General features: G+C 45.3%; 1 protein-coding gene across 1 annotated transcript in view; it reads left to right on the top strand.

Annotated features, from left to right (window-relative positions):
• The window catches only part of LOC139565770 (cadherin-like and PC-esterase domain-containing protein 1), an 89,895-nt gene that overhangs the window by 40,042 nt on the left and 24,261 nt on the right, over positions 1–25,592 (top strand). The window contains exons 7-14 of the mRNA XM_071386311.1: positions 433–563; positions 661–736; positions 2,395–2,559; positions 2,711–2,815; positions 4,624–4,778; positions 5,230–5,300; positions 7,863–8,049; positions 9,423–9,600. Coding sequence (XP_071242412.1) covers positions 433–563; positions 661–736; positions 2,395–2,559; positions 2,711–2,815; positions 4,624–4,778; positions 5,230–5,300; positions 7,863–8,049; positions 9,423–9,600 — 1,068 coding nt within the window. The remainder of the gene's footprint in view (positions 1–432; positions 564–660; positions 737–2,394; positions 2,560–2,710; positions 2,816–4,623; positions 4,779–5,229; positions 5,301–7,862; positions 8,050–9,422; positions 9,601–25,592) is intronic.

Here is a 25,592-nt window from a genome sequence, read left to right as displayed (position 1 = left end):
TAGATGTAATATGTGATGGGACTGAGAGTGAGAGTGGTTGGCGTTTTCTTCTGTCAATATCAAAGCTGGGGTTGTGAATTAGTGAATGTGGACAATTACCGCCACCTGTTGGAACAGAGTATTACATGTTTATTTTGCCGCAGCATTGCGTAGCAAGTGATCAATTCCTTTTAAATATTACATTTACATGGAATCTCTCCATAAGAGCGCGAATCAGTTATTGCCTTGACTGATATTGAGGTGTTATAATTAAGTTGGAATCTATCCAACTCTGCTGGGTACAGACTTTAACTTCTTCAGACTTTTTTAACACTGACAAAACTTCTTTATCCCCCCTCTCTCTTTCTCTATCGCTTTTTCTCTTTTTCTCTCTCTTTCTGTCTTTCTTTTTTTCACCCTCGCTTTCTCCTTCTCTTCATCTCCTTCTCTCAGCTCAAGCCCTTTCTTCTCCAGCAGCTGGGTCCTGTTGCGTCCCACGAGGCATTGGACCAGGTGAAGGAGGTCATAGGTCAGGTGTTGAGGGCGGCAGCATTGACCAATGAGGAGCCTAGCTCTCGGCACAGGTTAGCCAGCCTCGGATCAACCTCACAACTGTTCAATTATTAATCTGTGTGCGTCATTCTGATTTGTCACTAGTCTATGTGACTGTTTCTCCTGTAGGTGGTGTCTCCTGTGTTTCCAGCTGATGACATTCACTCTTCAGTTCAGTGGTTCCCTTCTACCTGTCATAGTGAAGGTAAGAGGGGGTTATTGCTGGGTCGGCACGTTGCTACTGTAGCCGCTCTCTACTGATGTTTTTTTAGAGTAGTCACTAGGTGGCGCCATAAGACTGTGATACTAGCAACATTCAAAGACAGCAACATACAAAATATATAAAAAGGTACATGGACACCCCTTCAAATGAGTGGATTCGGGTATTTCAGCCACACACGTTTCTGACAGGTTGAGCACACCGCCATGCAATCTCCATAGACAAACATTGGCAGTAGAATGGCCTTACTGAAGAGCTCAGTGACTTTCAATTTGGCACCGTCATAGGATGCCAGCTTTCCAACAAGTCAGTTCGTCCAATGTCTGCCCTGCTAGAGCTGCCCCAGTCAACTGTAAGTGCTGTTATTGTGAAGTGGAAACTTTTAAGAGCAACAACGGCTCAGCCGCGAAGTGGTAAGTCACACAAGCTCACAGAACGGGGCCGCTGAAGCGCGTAGCGCGTAAAAATCATCTGTCCTCATTTGCGACACTCGCTACTGAGTTCCAAACGGCCTCTGGAAACAACGTCAGCACAATAACTGTTTGTCAGGAGCTTCATGAAATGGGTTTCCATGGCCGAGCAGAAGCACACAAGCCTAAGTTTACCACGTTGGCTGGGTGGTGTAAAGCTCGCCGCCATTGGAGTGATGAATCACGCTTTACCATCTGGCAATCCTAAGAACGAATCTGGGTTTGGCGGATGCCAGTAGAACGCTACATGCCCCAATGTATAGTGCCAACTGTAAAGTTTGGTGGCGGAGGAATAATGGCCTGGGGCTGCTTTTCATGGTTTGGGTTAGGCCCCTTAGTTCCAGTGAAGTGAAATCTTAACGCTACAGCATACAATGACATTCTAGATGATTCTGTGCTTTTAACTTTGTGGCAACGGTTTGGGGAAGGCCCTTTCCTGTTTCAGCATGACAATGTGCCCAAAGCGAGGTCCATACAGAAATGGTTTGTTGAGATCGGTGTGGAAGAACTTGACTGGCATGCACAAAGCCCTGACCTCAGGGCAGGTGTCCACATACGTTTGGTCATGTAGTGTAACTTCCGAGTTGAGCAGAGAAGAGAGAGTCAGTATTTTAGCTGTTGTGCTGCATACATGTGGGCTGCATACAAACACACATGTGCACTCACACACACACATACCCATGCATGCACACTGCTGAGTGATACAACTAGTCACAGTTATAAAAACCATTACACTTAAAGGGCCTCCCTTGAAGTGTTGTAATTGGTTTGACCCAAAGATTCCTTCCCCTTTTTCCAGATTCCAAACATGGTGTCCATTGGTTCCACTCTTATAACCCGAGCCACCAATACACATGATGATATTTCCTTCTGTAGGCTGTATAGCCTGTTCCATGTACTCATCTTAGGAAGACCAACATGTCTTGGTTTAATGTGACTAATTCCTTCCTTGAATTCCCCTCAGTGCTTACACCTCTCCAATACGTTCAGACCTCTAAGTGTGAGTCAGGGTAGAGGGAAGGGAGCAGGTCATTGTGTTGTCACCCATTTATACGTTTCCTACAGTATTAAGATAACTCATATATCCACTAGGTGGCAGAACGTGCTTACATTCAGTACAGTCCCTTGAATGAAAGCCATTGCTAAAAGTTTCCCTTAATCTCTGTCTGAAAGGCTGAGACTGACCTGCACTTTGATGGGCTGAGGGACCCAGTGTTTGACGGACAGATCACAAAAGAGTTCATCCTGGAAGATGCTCTTCTCTTCCTGCTCCCAGCACACAGTGGACAGGCCAGTCTGAAGAGCCCTTCACACACTGAGACAGACGATGGACAGAGGGTACTAAACAACTGTTTAACTTAATAAAGCACACAATACTATGAGGGCAACGACGATGGACTCCTTTTAACATGACAATTTCAGAGAGAAAGTTTTATGGATATCGTAATTCCATTAACCTTCACAATTTGTTTTGTGTGTTTCTGGTCAGTATGGTGGCTGTGGGGGGACATACGGTCTCTGTCTGCCAGAACACCAGACTCTCCTCCTCCTCCAGTTCCTCCGTCAGCTGAGGACACCAGGGCCATTTGAACTGGTAAACCTCTATTCCACATTAGTCTCTGTTACAGTGCATTCGGAAAGTATTCAGACCCCTTCACTTTTTCAACATTTTGTTATGTTACAGCCTTATTCGAAAATTGATTAAATAGTTTTTTCCCCTCATCAATCTACACACAATACCCCATAATGACAAAGCAAAAACAGGTTTTAAGAAATTTGTGCAAATGTATTAAACATTTAAAACTGAAATATCACATTTACATAAGTATTCAGACCCTTTACTCGGTACTTTGTTGAAGCACCTTTGGCAGCGATTAAAGCCTCGAGTCTTCTTGGGTATGACGCTACCAGCTTGCCACACCTGTATTTGGGGAGTTTCTCCCATTCTTCTCTGCAGATCCTCTCAAGCTCTGTCAGGTTGGATGGGGAGCGTCGCTGCACAGCTATTTTCTGGTCTTTCCAGAGATGTTTGATCGTGTTCAAGTCCGCGCTCTGGCTGGGCCAATCAAATGACATTCAGAGACTTGTCCCAAAGCCAGTCCTGTGTTGTCTTGGCTGTGTGCGTACGGTCCTGTTGGAAGGGTCGTTGTCCTGTTAGAAGGTAAATCTTCGCCCCAGTCTGAGGTCCTAAGCGCTCTGGAGCAGGTTTTCATCGAGGATCTCTCTGTACTTTGCTTTGTTCATCTTTCCCTCGATCCTGACGAGTCTCCCAGTCCCTGCCGCTGAAAAACATCTCCACAGCATGATGCTGCCACCACCATGCTTCACTGTAGGGATGGTATTGGCCAGGTGATGAGCGGTGCCTGGTTTCCTCCAGATGTAACGCTTGTCATTCAGGCCAAAGAGTTCAATTTTTGTTTCATCAGAACAGAGAATCTTATTTCTCATGGTCTGAGTCCGTTAGGTGCCTTTTGGCAAACTCCAAGCGGGCTGTCATGTGCCTTTTACTGAGGAGTGGCTTCCGTCTAGCCACTACCATAAAGGCCTGATTGGTGGAGTGCTGCAGAGATGGTTGTCCTTCTGGAAGGTTCTCCCATCTCCACAGAGGAACTCCGGAGTTCTGTCAGAGTGACCATCGGGTTCTTGGTCACCTCCCTGACCAAGGCACTTCTCCCCTGATTGCTCAGTTTAGCCAGGTGTCCAGCTCTAGGAAGAGTCTTGGTGGTTCAAAACTTATTCCATTAAAGAATGGTGTAGGCCACTGTGTTCTTGAAGACCTTCAATGATGCAGACATGTTTTGGTACCCTTCCCCAGATCTGTGCCTCGACACAATCCTGTCTCGGAACTCTACGGACAATTCCTTCGAGTTCATGGCTTGGTTTTTGCTCTGATATGCACTGGTAACTGTGGGACCTTATATAGACATCTGTGTGTGCCTTTCCAAATCATGTCCAATCAATTGAATTTACCACAGGTGGACTCCAATCAAGTTGTAGAAACATCTCAAGGATGATCAATGAAAACAGGATGCACCTGAGCTCAATTTTGAGTCTCATAGCAAAGGGTCTAAATACTTATGTAAATAAGGTTTTTCAGTTTTTTATTTGTAATACATTTTCAAACATTTCTAAAAACCTGTTTTCGCTTTGTCATTATGGGGTATTGTGTGTAGATTGATGAGGGGAAACATTGATTTAATCCATTTTGGAATAAGGCTGTAACGTAATAAAATGTGGAGAAGGGGTCTGAGACCTTTCCGAATGCACTGTATAGAATATAACCAGATTAATTGTAAAGCATAATGTAGTCAATGCTACAGAACACTTTCAGTGGTTCAAGATTGTAATCATGTTATTTAGAGTGTCTGTATTCCCAGTAACTGAAAACCTGTCTATATCCAGCTTTATCCCGCAGCTTCTCCGCAGCGCTCTCCTATCCAAGACTTTCTGTTTCGATCGTTCCCTAGAGCAGAGGAGTCTGGGAGTGGGCGACATTTCTCAGCATTGTTGGACAGAATCTGTTCTCATTATACAGAGCAGAGGAACCAGACTTACAGGTGAGCACAAGCGTGCGCACACACGTGTTGACAAGTGTTGATAATCACCTCTGGACCTCGTATAGGCCAGAAGGGAACCAATTGGAATGTTGACGCAGGCCAGGAAAGATTGTGTGTGTGTGTGTGTGTGTGTGTGTGTGTGTGTGTGTGTGTGTGTGTGTGTGTGTGTGTGTGTGTGTGTGTGTGTGTGTGTGTGTGTGTGTGTGTGTGTGTGTGATCACCATATGTGTTTTTACTATATCCATATTTGTGTAGTTGGTTTGTGTGAGACTGTGAATGTGCTTGAAATACACAAAGGTAATTTTATTAGAGGGCTTAAAGTCTGTCATCACTCTTGTTTTTTTTATTGCAAGGAAAGTCCTCAGAATGACTGAGTGGATGTTCCCATTAATCCCTGTTCCAATGGGACATTTATTTTCTAAATAATGACAGTCTTCCATGTTTCCCATAGGACCAACGAGGCAGAGACACAGACCGGGTGGGACCAACACTCAGGCTCCCAGGACCTCCCTGGAGACAGAGGTGAGGCGCTGCTCAGGTGTCGGCTAATTGGTTGGCTCTGGAGCACCTCACCAACAGGATGCATAGAAATGGATTGGAATTAGAATGCTGTATATCTCAATGGTTGGAAATGTGACGCTCTGAGTTCACCAGAGCTCCACACTGGGAGGCTTACATGTCTTTTTGCAGAGCAAAACTGTTTGTGGAAGGTACTACACAGAGCACAGACCCTCTCGCTCACTCAACGTTGTCGATATACATCTAGTTTCCTTATAGGCCTATTTGTCAGGGAAACTGTTAAGCCAGCTATATAGCCTATTTCTGTTCGCGTCTTTTATTAAAGAATGTGAAACAATGTTTCTGTTTGATCCTTGCCATTACATCATGCATAGCTTTTCTTTATATGGCCTAAAATAAATGTGTTCATATGAGCAGAATGTTATCTGTAGGTTATAGCATAACTCATTTTGTTCAGTTTAATGCAGAAAAAATGTATCTCGTAAAAGGCCGACATTTCAATTAAAAAAAGATTGGATGGATGGCTATGACAGTCCAGCAATCGAATTGCAATTCTTTCTTATGCTAATAATCCAAATATTCTGCTTAAAATAATCTTTCACCGCTACCCTCATTATTCATATTCTCAGAGGAGCAGGACAAAGCAATGGAATCCGAAGTTATGCTCTGCACGTGGAAAAGATATCCCGGCGCATGAAAGCTACACCAACAAACTGGAACAACAGACCGCAAATAAATACTTGTCGCATAACCCTCACTGACGGCATTATCTCCAAGTTAACCGAACAATTTTCATACATATGACGCCTTTACAGTAACGGGTCGATCGCAACAATTTATAACCTTTCAGACAATATAAAAAAAACAGTGCCGCATCAGAAGCATCTGTACCTTTTCAGGCAGTACAATTTTCCTCGGGCATACAATGTTCGGTATTGTTTGCCTGACAACAATATTGCTCAACCTAGCATATCGTGGCACTGAGAAAAATTGCTTTTATTTACCTTAGTTTCACAGTAACTTTATGCAGTTACTCCTAATATGACCCCCATTTTCTCCCAAACGCAATACAATAGAGGGAGTATACGTGTCCACATGATTAAGCATGTATTTTAATGTATAAAAAATTACATTAACAAATTTTCGACCAAATGAGCAGTTACTGCCTTTTTGCTTGGTATGGCAGAATAATGGTAGGGTATATGTGTTTTCTTTCCGCTAAAAGTCATTGTATTTAACGAATTTCAAAGTACTTTTTATGAGTGAGTGGTCTGCGCGCAGTCAGCAGTGAGGCAGGCTGCTTGCAGGGAGCTCGAGGCAATTTGATTGACAGTTTTGGTTGCCTAGTGATGGACTTTAGCCCCGCTTCAGAAGCGGCATTCCCCTACCGACAAGTATGGCCGTTCAGTGGCGCTTGAAACTATCTCCAGAGAAGGTTTAGTGGCGGCATTTAAAAAGCCATACTGTACCATTTCAGACAAACAAATGCTGTAGCTGAGGCGCTTTCAAGGCACCACACTTTATATACCCATATTAACGAATTTAAATAGGCCTAGGCTACAATATTCTGCCCATATGATCAACATGTATTTTAGGCCATAACAATATTTCTTTGCCATACATGATTTAATGAAAGCAGTAAACATACACCTCATGAACACAATCATGCAATAGTTAAGATACACAACATTGTTTCACATTCTGTAATAACAGACTCATGAACACAATCATGCAATTGGCTACAGCTGGGTTCACAGCCTCCCTGGGAAACTTGATGTAGCCTCACGCAAACAAGAGCAGAGAAGGAGCTTGCTTCTGCTGCAGTGTTCGGGGTAAAATATTAAGCTGCTGCAGTGTTCGAGGTAAAATATTCATTTGGGTGTGTAGGTGGCCCTATACTGTGCCCCCTGAATGTGCAAACTGCTTGAGGTTGGCACACACCAGAGTCAATTGCCTCCACAGGAAGAGAGCATTCTCTGGGCTTGTGCTCAACACGTGTGGACTTTGTTATTAACATTCTTCTATGTGTATTAACATTTTATCCTCCCATTACATTATTGTGTGTGTGTGTGTTTTGGTGTGAATGTCTTTAACTTTAATCCCTTTGAATGTGGATAATAAGCGCGTACACACACACACACACACACACACACACACACACACACACACACACACACACACACACACACACACACACACACACACACACACACACACACACACACACACACACACACACACACACTGAGCATGCATGTTTTAGATAACCATCTTTGTTCTTTGATGCTCCTTCTGATGGTTAAATGTGAACAGTATTCTGAATATCTTTGGGCTCAGACACACCAATGGCGTTTGCTGGCCGAGAGTACTTAACACCTCTGAACGTAATTTAGAGTGCGCTCCAATTTCGCATGTACAGTCGCATGAAAACTACAGAGGGTGGTCCCTAAAACACAGCGCGCTGAACGATCGGCAGATGAACGCTAGGTCCACGTACGGTGTGACGTGTGCAAGACCTTTTATCTGTGTATAATCTGTTCTCTCTCTCCCTGTGGTGTGTATCAGAGCGTTGTGTGGACCCCCACCTCAGACAACTGTACACAGACCCCCCTCTGACCCTCAGCCCCCCCTTCAGTCCCTGGGTGAAGGACTACCGTGCTGAGGTCCCCTTTGACGTGGTGACCCTACGCCTCCGCCCTGAGCCCATCAGCCCAGCCTGTCACATACACCTGGACGAGCACAGAGGACCTAGGTGAGACCCTCCCAGCCATGACCTTTCACCCTGTGAGTCACAAGCTGGGCTTTCAAATGTATCCTGGGTCACATTCAATGAGATGGTAGGTGTTAGCAGTCATATAGTTAGATCTCCAACAAGCCCTTTCATACTGAAGGTACCCACGAAGCATCGTTACCCATCGCTCCACAGAGGCTGCGGCCCTTGCAGAGCAAGGGGAACCACTACTTCAAGGTCTCAGAGCAAGTGACGTCACCGACTGAAAGGCTGCTAGCGCGCACCACCGCTAACTAGCTAGCCATTTCACATCAGTTACACTTACACCTGCCCAGTCTTCAGGTCTAAAAAAAATCAAATCAAATCAAAATCAAATTTATTAGTCACATACACATGGTTAGCAGATGTTAATGCGAGTGTAGCGAAATGCTTGTGCTTCTAGTTCCGACAATGCAGTAATAACAACAAGTAATCTAACCTAACAATTCCGCAACTACTACCTTATACACGCAAGTGTAAAGGGATAAAGAATATGTACATAAAGATATATGAATGAGTGATGGTACAGACGGCATAGGCAAGGTGCAGTAGATGGTATAGAGTACGGTATATACCTATGAGATGAGTACTGTAGGGTATGTAAACATAAAGTGGCATAGTTTAAAGTGGCTAGTGGTCCATGTATTACATAAGATGGCAAGATGCAGTAGATGATATAGAGTACAGTATATACATATACATAAGAGATGTGTAATGTAGGGTATGTAAACATTATATTAGGTGGCATTGTTTAAAGTGGCTGGTGGTACATTTTTACATAATTTCCAGTGCTATAATATAGATGTAAGTTAGTTATAGCATCTGAATTCTGGGTATGTGTGTTTTCAGTCCGTGGTGTTTTGGTCAGGGGATGTTTCCATGTCATTCTGAGTTCTACTCTGTGTGATTGTAGAACTCTGTTTCTTATGTCTGCAGCTTTGATCTCGGCAGCCAATCCCTGATTAGCACCCATTAGACTCAGTAGCACTGGGGTCAGAGGATTGACCTCTGACAGACACACACACACACACACACACACACACACACACACACACACACACACACACACACACACACACACACACACACACACACACACACACACACACACACACACACACACACACACACACACACACACACAGACAGGCACACACACACACATAGCGCTAAACGTGACATTTAGGAATGATTGTATAATCTCCCTCAGCCCCCTGTCCTCTCTCTCACCATCCTGTGTGTGTGTGTGTTTTCATCTCTCCGCTCTGTGTGTGTGCTTGTACTTATGTGTGTTTCGTCTCCCTGGACCTCCCTGGACATTGTTTCTGAGAAGCTCTGCTTCTGTTTTTCCACAGAACGGCAAACTACCCGGTCGGCCTGGGCAACAGCATAATCAACATCCTAGTGACGGACGAGTCGGCCGCCACAGAGCCCGAGCCCGTCGTCATGACAATATACACTCTGCACATGTACCGCGAGAGCCGGCCCAGCCTGCCCATGTTTGGGGAGCATGTGATGTGTGGCTTCGTGCAGGTACGTGGTGCGGGCAGGGTGTTTCTACACGCTGGTAACTCACTACCATACACTCACAGATGGACAAGCACTGTCAAAGACCTGGGCCCGTATTCACAAAGTCTCAGAGTAGGAGTGCTGATAGAGGATCAGTGTTTAGTTTGAGATTATAATGAATAACTGTATATGGATAGGGGGGAACTGATCCTAGATCAGCACTCTAAGATGTGTTTTTTTCCCTTCTCCATTATGAGTAAAACAAGGTAAAAATGTAAGGTTAGTGGGACTTCATGTTCCCCATCAAGTTAACCAAGAGTGACTTACTGGAGGACCACGTCAGAGGAACACAAAATACAATTTCCCTATTATCCCGTACCATATTCAAATGAGACGCACTATTGACTTTTACAGAGCCATGGTTTCAATTCCCAGAGCATGTGAAGTGTTTCCTTTTATGAGCAATGTTGGTCTGGCACCCAACACAAGTTTCATAGCATGTAAACAAAGGAAAATCAATTCATTCGGTGGAGAAGGAACGGTGCGGTTCCTTTGTTTTTACAGCATTTGTCATGTCGGCGGTTGGGTTCCGCCGAGGGAGCCTTCGCGGCTGGTCTGTGTAAAGTTTAGTTTCGGTTACGGCCGCGAATGGCGTCGGGAGGCAGTGGAGCAGCAGCCGTGTCGAGATACGGTTGGTTGATATTTCGAAGCCGGTATTTTCCAGATTACCGTTGGAATGTGGAGGAGCGGGGTCGGCGGGAGCCGTAAAGGGATTGAGAGGGTCTGATGTTCCCAAGTTCCTGTGTCAGGGGCTATATTTGAGCTTTCACACCCCAGTAAGAGTTTGATTTGGGATGTGGTCCAGGACGCTCTGTCTCCCCCTCACCTGACCCCCCCTCCCTTAACTCTTCTCCAAACCTCCCTCCCTATCTCCTGATGTGTCTTGGGTATGAGGGTGGTGATGGGGCAGTGTCCCGGGGCGGGGCAGGGTTGATGGAGCGGACCCTTAACTGACCAATCAATGCAGGGATATGAGCCGTTAAGAGGAGGAGCATTTCTGGACATTACAGTGATAGAAACAGTTGGGGACCGTGGGGTAAGTTAAGTCAATTATTTATGTTCAGTATCACTCCGTCAAGGGAAATATAGTATTATTTCTAACAATGATATCTACATAGATTTTAGGATGTTGTGTCTCCCTGGAAATATTACAAATTCATGTTAACATTACAGTTTTGAAAACATAGCTTGTCCCCAAAAAGTGGTCTCTTGGTACAACTTATGGGGTAAATTGAGCCGTGGGGCAGGGTAAATTAAGCCGCCTACAAATCTCTGTACTGAATCACAATAACTTTGTCTTTTAATAATTTTAACCATCTTTTAACACACCTAAACTACACGTTTAACATAGGCCCTGGTGGTACCTCATATCCCAGTGATAATGCCTTCCATTACAAGAAAATAGGTAAATGTGCTCTACTTGCCATTGGCTCAACCATTGGCTCAACTGACCCCATGGCCATTGGCTCAACTTACCCTAAGGCAAACATTTGGACTATATTAGCCCACACAGATACAAGGATGCACTTTCATGCTAGGTTTAGGACCTCGTATTGAAGCTTATAGAGAACCAAACTGATGTATAGAGCAATCTTAAAATTATCTACTTTGGCTTAAATAAAAGCGTCATGGAACGTCTAACATGATAAATAATTTTAATTTGGTGAAAATCAGTTTTTTTTTAAACCTAACTTGCTTACCTCTTTTCCCATCTGGTTTTTCCCTTCAGACTCCATGAAATGATGAACTCTTCCTAAATATTTGGTGAAATGATTAATTTTGTGTATGATTTCCTAGAAACAAGGGTGGCTTAACTTACCCCTTTGGCTCAATTTACCCCACTCTCCCCTATGATGCTTCAAACATGCATACATACTTACACACACTTCTGAGCCTCATATGGACACACACATACTATATAAATACACACACACAGCTCATAACAGCTCCTGATGGTTCTCCCCTGCTGGTAGTGTGAGGGCTGGGGTTGTTATGGTCCATTGGGAAGAGCTGACTGTCTCCCAAATTGTTATTGTGGTCACCGAGCAGTCCTCACATCCCAGCAGGCATAAACCATCCTCTCCCATAGAACATGTGGTCCTGTTTATGGTCAGAAGCGAACGAGAGAAAAGAGGAAAAACATACTGAATCCTTGACAAATTGTTCACCAATACTTTCCTGGTGCTATTTGCTGTAGGCCTGTGAGATTAATGTTAATTATGTGTCTAACTGTCACTAATTCCTCATGAGTGTTGGTAAACATCTGACACCCTCTCTGTTTCCTACTTTCTCTCTACTTTCTTTCTTCTTTCTTTCTTTCTTTCTTTTTTTCTTTCTTTCTTTCTTTCTTTCTTTCTTTCTTTCTTTCTTTCTTTCTTTCTTTCTATATCTCTCCTTCTTTCTCTCTCTCTCTCTCATTGACACATGCACATCCTCACACTGTATTATATATAGGATAGAATTTGTCCCTTTGTAATTGTGTGTGTGGGGCTGGTATGCCAGATTTGTGTCCTTGGTGTTGGGAGTGTTGCTATGGTTGTCCTCCCCATGCTTCCTCAGGGTTACTACAAGGTGTCTGGGTCTGGGCAAACACATTTACATTACATTTAAGTCATTTAGCAGACGCTCTTATCCAGAGCGACTTACAAATTGGTGCATTCACCTTATGATATCCAGTGGAACAACCACTTTACAATAGTGCATCTAACTCTTTTAAGGGGGGGGGGGTTAGAAGGATTACTTTATCCTATCCTAGGTATTCCTTAAAGAGGTGGGGTTTCAGGTGTCTCCGGAAGGTGGTGATTGACTCCGCTGACCTGGCGTCGTGAGGGAGTTTGTTCCACCATTGGGGTGCCAGAGCAGCGAACAGTTTTGACTGGGCTGAGCGGGAACTGTACTTCCTCAGAGGTAGGGAGGCGAGCAGGCCAGAGGTGGATGAACGCAGTGCCCTTGTTTGGGTGTAGGGCCTGATCAGAGCCTGAAGGTACGGAGGTGCCGTTCCCCTCACAGCTCCGTAGGCAAGCACCATGGTCTTGTAGCGGATGCGAGCTTCAACTGGAAGCCAGTGGAGAGAGCGGAGGAGCGGGGTGACGTGAGAGAACTTAGGAAAGTTGAACACCAGACGGGCTGCGGCGTTCTGGATGAGTTGTAGGGGTTTAATGGCACAGGCAGGGAGCCCAGCCAACAGCGAGTTGCAGTAATCCAGACGGGAGATGACAAGTGCCTGGATTAGGACCTGCGCCGCTTCCTGCGTGAGGCAGGGTCGTACTCTGCGAATGTTGTAGAGCATGAACCTACAGGAACGGGTCACCGCCTTGATGTTAGTTGAGAACGACAGGGTGTTGTCCAGGATCACGCCAAGGTTCTTAGCACTCTGGGAGGAGGACACAATGGAGTTGTCAACCGTGATGGCGAGATCATGGAACGGGCAGTCCTTCCCCGGGAGGAAGAGCAGCTCCGTCTTGCCGAGGTTCAGCTTGAGGTGGTGATCCGTCATCCACACTGATATGTCTGCCAGACATGCAGAGATGCGATTCACCACCTGGTTATCAGAGGGGGGAAAGGAGAAGATTAATTGTGTGTCGTCTGCATAGCAATGATAGGAGAGACCATGTGAGGATATGACAGAGCCAAGTGACTTGGTGTATAGCGAGAATAGGAGAGGGCCTAGAACAGAGCCCTGGGGGACACCAGTGGTGAGAGCACGTGGTGCGGAGACAGATTCTCGCCACGCCACCTGGTAGGAGCGACCTGTCAGGTAGGACGCAATCCAAGCGTGGGCCGCGCCGGAGATGCCCAGCTCGGAGAGGGTGGAGAGGAGGATCTGATGGTTCACAGTATCAAAGGCAGCCGATAGGTCTAGAAGGATGAGAGCAGAGGAGAGAGAGTTAGCTTTAGCAGTGCGGAGCGCCTCCGTGACACAGAGAAGAGCAGTCTCAGTTGAATGACTAGTCTTGAAACCTGACTGATTTGGATCAAGAAGGTCATTCTGAGAGAGATAGCAGGAGAGCTGGCCAAGGACGGCACGTTCAAGAGTTTTGGAGAGAAAAGAAAGAAGGGATACTGGTCTGTAGTTGTTGACATCGGAGGGATCGAGTGTAGGTTTTTTCAGAAGGGGTGCAACTCTCGCTCTCTTGAAGACGGAAGGGACGTAGCCAGCGGTCAAGGATGAGTTGATGAGCGAGGTGAGGTAAGGGAGAAGGTCTCCGGAAATGGTCTGGAGAAGAGAGGAGGGGATAGGGTCAAGCGGGCAGGTTGTTGGGCGGCCGGCCGTCACAAGACGCGAGATTTCATCTGGAGAGAGAGGGGAGAAAGAGGTCAAAGCACAGGGTAGGGCAGTGTGAGCAGAACCAGCGGTGTCGTTTGACTTAGCAAACGAGGATCGGATGTCGTCGACCTTCTTTTCAAAATGGTTGACGAAGTCATCAGCAGAGAGGGAGGAGGGGGGAGGAGGGGGAGGAGGATTCAGGAGGGAGGAGAAGGTGGCAAAGAGCTTCCTAGGGTTAGAGGCAGATGCTTGGAATTTAGAGTGGTAGAAATTGGCTTTAGCAGCAGAGACAGAAGAGGAGAATGTAGAGAGGAGGGAGTGAAAGGATGCCAGGTCCGCAGGGAGGCGAGTTTTCCTCCATTTCCGCTCGGCTGCCCGGAGCCCTGTTCTGTGAGCTCGCAATGAGTCGTCGAGCCACGGAGCAGGAGGGGAGGACCGAGCCGGCCTGGAGGATAGGGGACATAGAGAGTCAAAGGATGCAGAAAGGGAGGAGAGGAGGGTTGAGGAGGCAGAATCAGGAGATAGGTTGGAGAAGGTTTGAGCAGAGGGAAGAGATGATAGGATGGAAGAGGAGAGAGTAGCGGGGGAGAGAGAGCGAAGGTTGGGACGGCGCGATACCATCCGAGTAGGGGCAGTGTGGGAAGTGTTGGATGAGAGCGAGAGGGAAAAGGATACAAGGTAGTGGTCGGAGACTTGGAGGGGAGTTGCAATGAGATTAGTGGAAGAACAGCATCTAGTAAAGATGAGGTCAAGCGTATTGCCTGCCTTGTGAGTAGGGGGGGAAGGTGAGAGGGTGAGGTCAAAAGAGGAGAGGAGTGGAAAGAAGGAGGCAGAGAGGAATGAGTCAAAGTTAGACGTGGGGAGGTTAAAGTCACCCAGAACTGTGAGAGGTGAGCCATCCTCAGGAAAGGAACTTATCAGGGCGTCAAGCTCATTGATGAACTCTCCAAGGGAACCTGGAGGGCGATAAATGATAAGGATGTTAAGCTTGAAAGGGCTGGTAACTGTGACAGCATGGAATTCAAAGGAGGCGATAGACAGATGGGTCAGGGGAGAAAGAGAGAATGTCCACTTGGGAGAGATGAGGATCCCAGTGCCACCACCCCGCTGACCAGAAGCTCTCGGGGTGTGCGAGAACACGTGGGCAGACGAGGAGAGAGCAGTAGGAGTAGCAGTGTTATCAGTGGTAATCCATGTTTCCGTCAGTGCCAAGAAGTCGAGGGACTGGAGGGAAGCATAGGCTGAGATGAACTCTGCCTTGTTGGCCGCAGATCGGCAGTTCCAGAGGCTGCCTGAGACCTGGAACTCCACGTGGGTCGTGCGCGCTGGGACCACCAGGTTAGAGTAGCAGCGGCCACGCGGTGTGAAGCGTTTGTATGGTCTGTGCAGAGAGGAGAGAACAGGGATAGACAGACACATAGTTGACAGGCTACAGAAGAGGCTACGCTAATGCAAAGGAGATTGGAATGACAAGTGGACTACACGTCTCGAATGTTCAGAAAGTTAAGCTTACGTTGCAAAAGATCTTATTGACTAAAATGATATAGTACTGCTGGCTGGTGAAATAGGCTAGCTAGCAGTGGCTGCGTTGTTGACTTTGTTTGAAAGTGTAGCTGGCTAGGTAACCTCTAACTGGCTAGGTAACCTCGACAATTACTCTAGACTACACAATTATCTTGGATACAAAGACGGCTATGTAGCCAGCTAAGATCAAACAAATCAAACTGTTGTACTGTAATGAAATGAAATGTAATACTACCTGTAATACTACCTGTGGAGCAAAGCGGAATGCAACTACTCGCTCCAAACCAAACCGGAAGTGCGTATCGTAGAGGGAGAGGCAATAGAAGTGTTGTTTCTTGTATTATTGTCTTTTGTGTCTTTAGAGGACTGCTTCACCTTAATGTCCCCTTTCCCTTTTCTTCTGTCCTTATTTTGTCCCACTTTGTCCCTTCTTTGTCCCTTCTTCTCTTCTGCCAACTAGACACTCCTTGTTAGCTAGCTAGCTTCTTTCAGGAATGTCCCTAGCATTCCTAGAACTAAACACACTGTGTGAACCGCCCTACATTGTCCACTGTACCTCATTCTAACTCATTGATCATACCCCACCACAGCTGATACCCTCACTTAAACACATATGCACACCCACACAGCTGGTGACCCCTTCGGTGGGGGGTGCGAGGGGGGTAAAGGTTACAGGTGTTTTACTCGTCTTGGGAACACGGTCGTTGCGGAGGAATAGACACACACCCTTCGTCCTCCTTTCATCTCAGTGCAAGGTGATACTGCTGGGTGTAGGAGTATGATGGGTTGGGGTCACAGGGTTATGTGTGTGTGTGTGTTTGTGTGTGTGTGTGTGTGTGTGTGTGTGTGTGTGTGTGTGTGTGTGTGTGTGTGTGTGTGTGTGTGTGTGTGTGTGTGTGTGTGTGTGTGTGTGTGTGTGTGTGTGTGTGTGTGTGTGTGTGTGTGTGTGTGTGTGTGTGTGTGTGTGTGTGTGTGTGTGTGTGTGTGTGTGTGTGTGTGTGTGTGTGTGTGTGTGTGTGTGTGTGTGTGTGTGTGTGTGTGTGTGTGTGTGTGTGTGTGTGTGTGTGTGTGTGTGTGTGTGTGTGTGTGTGTGTGTTTGTGTTTGTGTTTGTGTTTGTGTGAGAGAGAGAAGAGCATTCCATTCGCCCATACACCCAGTCCCAACTCAGCCTCTAGCACGTCTGAGAGTAACCCCTCCTGGGTGGCTGATAGGATGGTGGTTGTGATTCCCTTTAGGCAAAGTCCTGATGACATTCATTACGATGACGCTTATTATCAAATCTAATGTGGATATTACAGTCATCTCTGAAATTATTGGCACCATTGATAAAGATCAACAAATAATACTATGTCTAATACCATGTATAAAAGCTATATTGAATCCTCAAAAACATTTGGGATTAATATTTTATAGTATAATTTTTTAGTAATAATACTATTATGTTATAGTAATACAATTACTCAGAGATAATGTTTTTGCAAGTAATCTTTTTTTCTTCTAAAAAGGAAGGTATCAAAATTATTGACACCCCAGTTTTCAATGCTTTATTCACCCTCCCCTTGCGAGGATAATGGCACTGAGCCTTTTTCTAAAATGTTTATGAAACACATTGGGAGGGAGCTTTCTTTGTGGATTTTGATGTGTGCTTGGGGTTATTGTCTTGCTGGAAGATCCACTTACGGCCAAGTTTCAGCCTCCTGGCAGAGGCAACCAGGTTCTTTGCAAAAATGTCCTGGTACTTGGTAGATTTCATAATGCTGTGCTCTGGACACCATATGTGAACTGATTGCCCCCCATCTATCTTCCGAGCTCGTGCTGCTAGGTGACCTAAACTTGGACATGCTTAACTTCTTTGGGGTAGGGGCAGTATTTTCACGTCCCGATGAAAAGCGTGCCCAGAGTAAACTGCCTGCTACTCAGGCCCAGATGCTAGGATATGCATAGTATTGGTAGATTTGGATAGAACACACTCTGAAGTTTCTAAAACGGTTTGAATGATGTCTGTGAGTATAAGAGAACTCATATGGCAGGCAAAACCTGAGAAAAAAATCCAACCAGGAAGTGGGAAATCTGAGGTTTGTAGTTTTTCAACTCTTTGCTTATCGAAGATACAGTGGAAATAGGGTCATATTGCACTTCCTAAGGCTTCCACTAGATGTCAACAGTCTTTAGAACCTTGTTTGATGCTTCTACTGTGAAGTGGGGGCGAATGAGAGGGGATTGAGTAAGGTCTCTCCCAGAGTGCCACGAGCTGACCATGCACGTTCATGTGATAGTTAGCTTGCGTTCCACTGCATTTCTACAGACAAAGGAATTCTCCGGTTGGAACATTGTTGAAGATTTATGTTAAAAACATCCTAAAGATTGATTTTATACTTCGTTTGACATGTTTCTACGGACTGTAACAGAACTTTTTGACTTTTTGTCTGGACCTAGTGCTCGCGCCTCATGAATTTGGAATACTGGGCTAAACGTGCTAACAAAAAGGAGCTATTTGGACATAAATGATGACCTTTATCGAACAAATCAAACATTTATTGTGGAACTGTGATTCCTGGGAGTGCATTCTGATGAAGATCATCAAAGGTAAGTGAATATTTATAATGCTTTTTCTGACTTCTGTTGACTCCAACATGGCGGATATCTGTTTGGCTTGATTTATCGTCTGAGCGCCGTACTCAGATTATTGCATGGTTTGCTTTTTCCGTAAAATTTTTTTGAAATCTGACACAGCGGTTGCATTAACACCCCAGTCATCCTACAATCTAAGCTTGATGCCCTCAATCTCACACAAATTATCAATGAACCTACCAGGTACCACCCCAAAGCCGTAAACACGGGCACCCTCATAGATATCATCCTGACCAACTTGCCCTCTAAATACACCTCTGCTGTTTTCAACCAAGATCTCAGCGATTACTGCCTCATTCCCTGCATCCATAATGGGTCAGCGGTCAAACGACCTCCACTCATCACTGTCAAACGCTCCCTGAAACACTTCAGCGAGCAGGCCTTTCTAATCGACCTGGCCCGGGTATCCTGGAAGGATATTGACCTCATCCCGTCAGTAGAGGATGCCTGGTTATTTAAAAAAAAAAATGCCTTCCTCACCATCTTAAATAAGCATGCCCCATTCAAGAAATTTAGAACCAGGAACAGATATAGGCCTTGGTTCTCCCTAGACCTGACTGCCCTTAACCAAGATAAAAACATCCTATGGCGTTCTGCATTAGCATCGAACAGCCCCCGTGATATGCAACTTTTCAGGGAAGTTAGAAACGAATATACACAGGCAGTTAGAAAAGCCAAGGCTAGCTTTTTCAAGCAGAAATTTGCTTCCTGCAACACAAACTCAAAAAGTTCTGGGACACTGTAAAGTCCATGGAGAATAAGAACACCTCCTCCCAGCTGCCCACTGCACTGAGGATAGGAAACTCTGTCACCACCGATAAATCCACTATAATTGAGAATTTCAATAAGCATTTTTCTACGGCTGGCCATGCTTTCCACCTGGCTACCCCTACCCCGGTCAACAGCACTGCACCCCCCACAGCAACTCGCCCAAGCCTTCCCTATTTCTCCTTCTCCCAAATCCAGTCAGCTGATGTTCTGAAAGAGCTGCAAAATCTGGACCCCTACAAATCAGCCGGGCTAGACAATCTGGACCCTCTCTTTCTAAAATGATCTGCAGAAATTGTTGCAACCCCTATTACTAGCCTGTTCAACCTCTCTTTTGTGTCGTCTGAGATTCCCAAAGATTGGAAAGCAGCTGCGGTCATCCCCCTCTTCAAAGGGGGGGACACTCTTGACCCAAACTGCTACAGACCTATATCTATCCTACCCTGCCTTTCTAAGGTCTTCGAAAGCCAAGTCAACAAACAGATTACCCACCATTTCGAATCCCACCGCACCTTCTCCGCTATGCAATCTGGTTTCAGAGCTGGTCATGGGTGTACCTCAGCCACGCTCAAGGTCCTAAACGATATCTTACCCGCCATCGATAAGAAACAATACTGTGCAGCCGTATTCATTGACCTGGCCAAGGCTTTCGACTCTGTCAATCCCCACATCCTCATCGGCAGACTCGATAGCCTTGGTTTCTCAAATTATTGCCTCGCCTGGTTCACCAACTTCAGTGTGTCAAATCAGAGGGCCTGTTGTCCGGGCCTCTGGCAGTCTCTATGGGAGTGCCACAGGGTTCAATTCTTGGGCCGACTCTCTTCTCTGTATACAGTACATCAATGATGTCGCTCTTGCTGCTGGTGAGTCTCTGATACACCTCTACGCAGACGACACCATTCTGTATACTTCTGGCCCTTCTTTGGACACTGTGTTAACAACCCTCCAGACGAGCTTCAATGCCATACAACTCTCCTTCCGTGGCCTCCAACTGCTCTTCAATACAAGTAAAACTAAATGCATGCTATTCAACCGATCGCTGCCTGCACCTGCCCGCCCGTCCAGCATCACTACTCTGGACGGTTCTGACTTAGAATATGTGGACAACTACAAATACCTAGGTGTCTGGTTAGACTGTAAACTCTCCTTCCAGACTCACATCAAACATCTCCAATCCAAAGTAGAATTGGTTTCCTAGAATTGGCTTCTAGAATTGGCTTCCTATTTCGCAACAAAGCATCCTTCACTCATGCTGCCAAACATACCCTCGTAAAACTGACCATCCTACCGATCCTCGACTTCAGCGATGTCATTTACAAAATAGCCTCCAATACCCTACTCAATAAATTAGATGCAGTCTATCACAGTGCCATCCGTTTTGTCACCAAAGCCCCATATACTACCCACCAATGCGGCCTGTACGCTCTCGTTGGCTGACCCTCGCTTCATACTCGTCGCCAAACCCAATGGCTCCAGGTCATCTACAAGACCCTGCTAGGTAAAGTCCCCCCTTATCTCAGCTCACTGGTCACCATAGCAGCACCCACCTGTAGCACGCGCTCCAGCAGGTATATCTCTCTGGTCACCCCCAAAACCAATTCCTCCTTTGGCCGCCTCTCCTTCCAGTTCTCTGCTGCCAATGACTGGAACGAACTACAAAAATCTCTGAAACTGGAAACACTTAACTCCCTCACTAGCTTTAGGCAACAGCTGTCAAAGCAGCTCACAGATTACTGCACCTGTAAATAGCCCATCAATAATTTAGCCCAAACAACTACCTCTTCCCCTACTGTATTTATTTATTTATTTTGCTCCTTTGCACCCCATTATTTCTATTTCTATTTTGCACATTCTTCCACTGCAAATCTACCATTCCAGTGTTTTACTTGCTATATTGTATTTACTTTGGCCTTTTTTTTTTGCCTTTACCTCCCTTATCTCATCTCATTTGCTCACATTGTATATAGACTTATTTTTCTACTGTATTATTCACTGTATGTTTGTTTTACTCCATGTGCAACTCTGTGTTGTTGTATGTGTCGAACTGCTTTGCTTTATCTTGGCCAGGTCGCAATTGTAAATGAGAACTTGTTCTCAACTTGCCTACCTGGTTAAATACATTTACATTTTACATTTAAGTCATTTAGCAGACGCTCTTATCCAGAGCGACTTACAAATTGGTGCATTCACCTTATGATATCCAGTGGAACAACCACTTTACAATAGTGCATCTAACTCTTTTAAGGGGGGGGGGGGTTAGAAGGATTACTTTATCCTATCCTAGGTATTCCTTAAAGAGGTGGGGTTTCAGGTGTCTCCGGAAGGTGGTGATTGACTCCGCTGACCTGGCGTCGTGAGGGAGTTTGTTCCACCATTGGGGTGCCAGAGCAGCGAACAGTTTTGACTGGGCTGAGCGGGAACTGTACTTCCTCAGAGGTAGGGAGGCGAGCAGGCCAGAGGTGGATGAACGCAGTGCCCTTGTTTGGGTGTAGGGCCTGATCAGAGCCTGAAGGTACGGGGGTGCCGTTCCCCTCACAGCTCCGTAGGCAAGCACCATGGTCTTGTAGCGGATGCGAGCTTCAACTGGAAGCCAGTGGAGAGAGCGGAGGAGCGGGGTGACGTGAGAGAACTTGGGAAAGTTGAACACCAGACGGGCTGCGGCGTTCTGGATGAGTTGTAGGGGTTTAATGGCACAGGCAGGGAGCCCAGCCAACAGCGAGTTGCAGTAATCCAGACGGGAGATGACAAGTGCCTGGATTAGGACCTGCGCCGCTTCCTGCGTGAGGCAGGGTCGTACTCTGCGAATGTTGTAGAGCATGAACCTACAGGAACGGGTCACCGCCTTGATGTTAGTTGAGAACGACAGGGTGTTGTCCAGGATCACGCCAAGGTTCTTAGCACTCTGGGAGGAGGACACAATGGAGTTGTCAACCGTGATGGCGAGATCATGGAACGGGCAGTCCTTCCCCGGGAGGAAGAGCAGCTCCGTCTTGCCGAGGTTCAGCTTGAGGTGGTGATCCGTCATCCACACTGATATGTCTGCCAGACATGCAGAGATGCGATTCACCACCTGAAATAAAGGTGAAATAAAAATAAATTAATAAATAAATTCTACATATGCATCACCATTGGTTTCTGTGGCCAAATACCTCTATTGTCCTCTCATCTGACCATAGCACCTGGATACTTGGTGACCCCAAGTTGCGAGCAACACTTCATTTCCAGTGGTTTTAAACATATTAATTATTGTCCTAATAGTGGTAAGTGGTAAATAAATACAGTTAAAGTTGGAAGTTTACATACACCTTAGCCAAATACATTTAAACTCAGTTTTTCACAATTCCTGACATTTAATCCTATAAAAAATTAGGTCAGTTAGGATCACCACTTTATTTTAAGAATGTGAAATGTCAGAATAATAGTAGAGATTATGATTTATTTCAGCTTTTATTTCTTTCATCACATTCCCAGTATGTCAGCAGTTTACATATACTCAATTAGTATTTGGTAGCATTGCCTTTAAATTGTTTAACTTGGGTCAAACGTTTCGGGTAGCCTTACAAAAGCTTCCTACAATAAGTTGGGTGAATTTTGGCCCATTCCTCCTGACAGGGCTGGTGTAACTGAGTCAGGTTTGTAGGCCTCCTTGCTCGCACACGCTTTTTCAGTTCTGCCCACACATTTTCTATAGGATTGAGGTCAGGGCTTTGTGATGGCCACTCCAATACCTTGACTTTGTTGTCCTTAGGCCATTTTGCCACAACTTTGGAAGTATGCTTGGGGTCATTGTCCATTTGGAAGAACCATTTGCGACCGAGCTTTAACTTCCTGACTGATGTCTTGAGATGTTGCTTCAATATATAATTTTCCTGTCTCATGATGCCATCTATTTTGTGAAGTGCACCAGTCCCTCTTGCAGCAAAGAACCACCACAACATGATGCTGCCACCTCCGTGCTTCAAGGTTGAGATGGTGTTCTCCGGCTTGCAAGCCTACCCCTTTTTCCTCCAAACATAACGATGGTCATTATGGTCAAACAGTTCTATTTTTGTTTCATCAGACCAGAGGACATTTCTCCAAAAAGTACGATCTTTGTCCCCATGTGCAGTTGCAAACCGTAGTCTGGCTTTTTGATGGCGGGTTTGGAGCAGTGGCTTCTTCCTTGCTGAGTTGCCTTTCAGGTTATGTCGATATAGGACTCGTTTCACTGTGGATATAGATACTTTTGTACCAGTTTCCTCCAGCATCGTCACAAGGTCCTTTGCTGTTGTTCTGGGATTTATTTGCACTTTTCGCACCAAAGTACATTCATCTCTAGGAGACAAAACGCGTCTCCTTCCTGAGCGGTATGACGGCTGCGTGGTCCCATGGTGTTTATACTTGCGTACTATTGTTTGTACAGATGAATGTGGTACCTTCAGGCGTTTGGAAATTGCTCCCAAGGATGAACCAGACTTGTGGAGGTCTACCATTTTTTTTCTGAGGTCTTGGCTGATTTCTTTTGTTTTTCCCATGATGTCAAGCAAAGAGGCACTGAGTTTGAAGGTAGGCCTTGAATTACATCCACAGGTACACCTCCAATTGACTCAAATTATGTCAATTAGCCTATCAGAAGCTTCTAAAGCCATGACACCATTTTCTGGAATTTTCCAAGCTGTTTAAAGGCACAGTCAACCTAGTGTATGTAAACTTATGACGCACTGGAATTGTGATACAGTGAAATATAAGTTAAATAATCTGTCTGTAAGCAATTGTTGAAAAAATTACTTTTGTCAAATTAGATGTCCTAACCGATTTGGCAAAACTGTAGTTTGTTAACAAGAAATGTGTTGAGTGGTTGAAAAATTAGTTTTAATGACTCCAACCTAAATGTATGTAAACATCCAACTTCAACTGTAGCTATTTTTGTACTCATTGCCTGATTTATGAACCATGGTGATGGATTACAAATGGATTTTATTTGCGTGTTTCCTAATTTTTATACCCCAGTGAAACAGGAAGCCATGGAAGGCCACAATACAGTTCCTTAAACCGAGATGATCTTTAAACATTTTTTTTAATAAAACATGTATTTATAATAATCTTCAGGAATTCTTTTTGAGAATTTTTTTTATTACTTTTTAAACAAAATCCTTTACTCTGAGCAATTGGATTAATATAAAATAATATACCTCTCTAATTTTCCAAAGTGTGTGTTTTTTAGCATTCAATATAGCTCAGTATTTGTATTATTTATTTAATACAGTATTGTTTTTGATAGTCTTTATCAAGAGTGCCAATCATTTTGGAGGTGACTGTAATATCCACATTAGATATATTAATCATCATCATTGTAATGAATGTAATCTGTTTTGACTCAGAGCCTAAAGGGAATCACAACCACCGTCCAATTCTTCTATCTCATCCAACAGCCACCAGTCAGGAAGGGTTACTATCAGACATGCTCGAGGCTGATTTGGGACAGGGTGTATGAACGAATTGAATGCTGCTGACACACATCACACATCCAACCCTGTGACCCCAACCCATCCTACTCCTACACCCAGCTGTATCACCTTGCACTGAGATGAAAGGAGGACAAAGGGCGTGGGTCAACATGTGTGCCATTTTTTCCCCGAACATATAATATAGCTCCGGATTTCTATTATTTATTTTTTGCTCATCTTTATCAAGGGTGCCAATAATTTAGGAGGTGACTGTATATGAATGGAAGGTGAGCTACAGTAAGTTCCCTCTCTCTGTCCTGTAGGACACCCCATTTGGATAGAGGTTCAGAGGCTCCTAGAACCCCTTCCTCCCTGTATCCCCTCTCTTCCTCCCTCATCCCTCCATTCCTCTCACCCTTCATGTGATGGAGTCTTCTCAGCATCCTTCCTGGGCAGACCGCTTGATCTGTCTTTGTGACTTAAGACCTCTGTTTATCTGTGTTAGGATGATTTGATTTGTCCTCTCTCTCTCTCTCTCTCTCTCTCACTCTCTCACTCTCTCACTCACTCACTCACTCACTCACTCACTCACTCACTCACTCACTCACTCACACACACTGAGAGATTGTGGCAGAGTATAGATAGGAAGACTTGGGCCAGTCCGGGTGGTCTGGGGGATAACAAGGCTAGAGGCTTCATGCTTTCCTTCTGTCCTGAAGTCAGTGTGAGAAACACCTAGAGACTGGAGTCTCTACAAACCATGAGAGTGCTCTCACAGCTCTGTGCTTCACCACACACACACACACCCGCGCGCGCACACACACACACATACATTCATGCTCAGACATATATTCACAAATCAGGCAGTTTCACACCACCACCACACCCCCTCATGTGAGCCATGGTGTGGAAACAATTAAGGGATCAGAGAGGAGAGTGGCAAAGGAGAGGAATTATTTTAATGCCGGAGCACGTTCCCATTTCCCTCATTCTCTCCCAGTACCCCTGGCCCCACCCTCTCTAATATCACCATCCTGCCCCTCTCTTTATTTATTTTGAAACACAGGTTAGGGACTTTCCAAATCAAAGTGACCTGAATGCATCACCTGTCAATTAGACCAGCTGAGGCACAGCAGTGAGAAAAGGGCCTTCATGTTCACCATATTGAGGAGGGTTTTGGTTCTTGCTTGATGTTGCTCTTATAAAATAGATGATTTAAAGAGGGGATATCATGAAGACAGTGATGGAATGTATTTAGTGTCAAACGTACAAAACCATGATTTAAATCACATCGGACAAAGCCTTATGTCGCGTTTTGGGAATAACGAGGGCTAATTGG

Source organism: Salvelinus alpinus, chromosome 37, assembly GCF_045679555.1.
Source record: "Salvelinus alpinus chromosome 37, SLU_Salpinus.1, whole genome shotgun sequence".
Lineage (NCBI taxonomy): Eukaryota > Metazoa > Chordata > Actinopteri > Salmoniformes > Salmonidae > Salvelinus > Salvelinus alpinus.
Note: the sequence above shows the minus strand (reverse complement) of the source record. Positions and strands in the feature narration are given on the sequence as shown.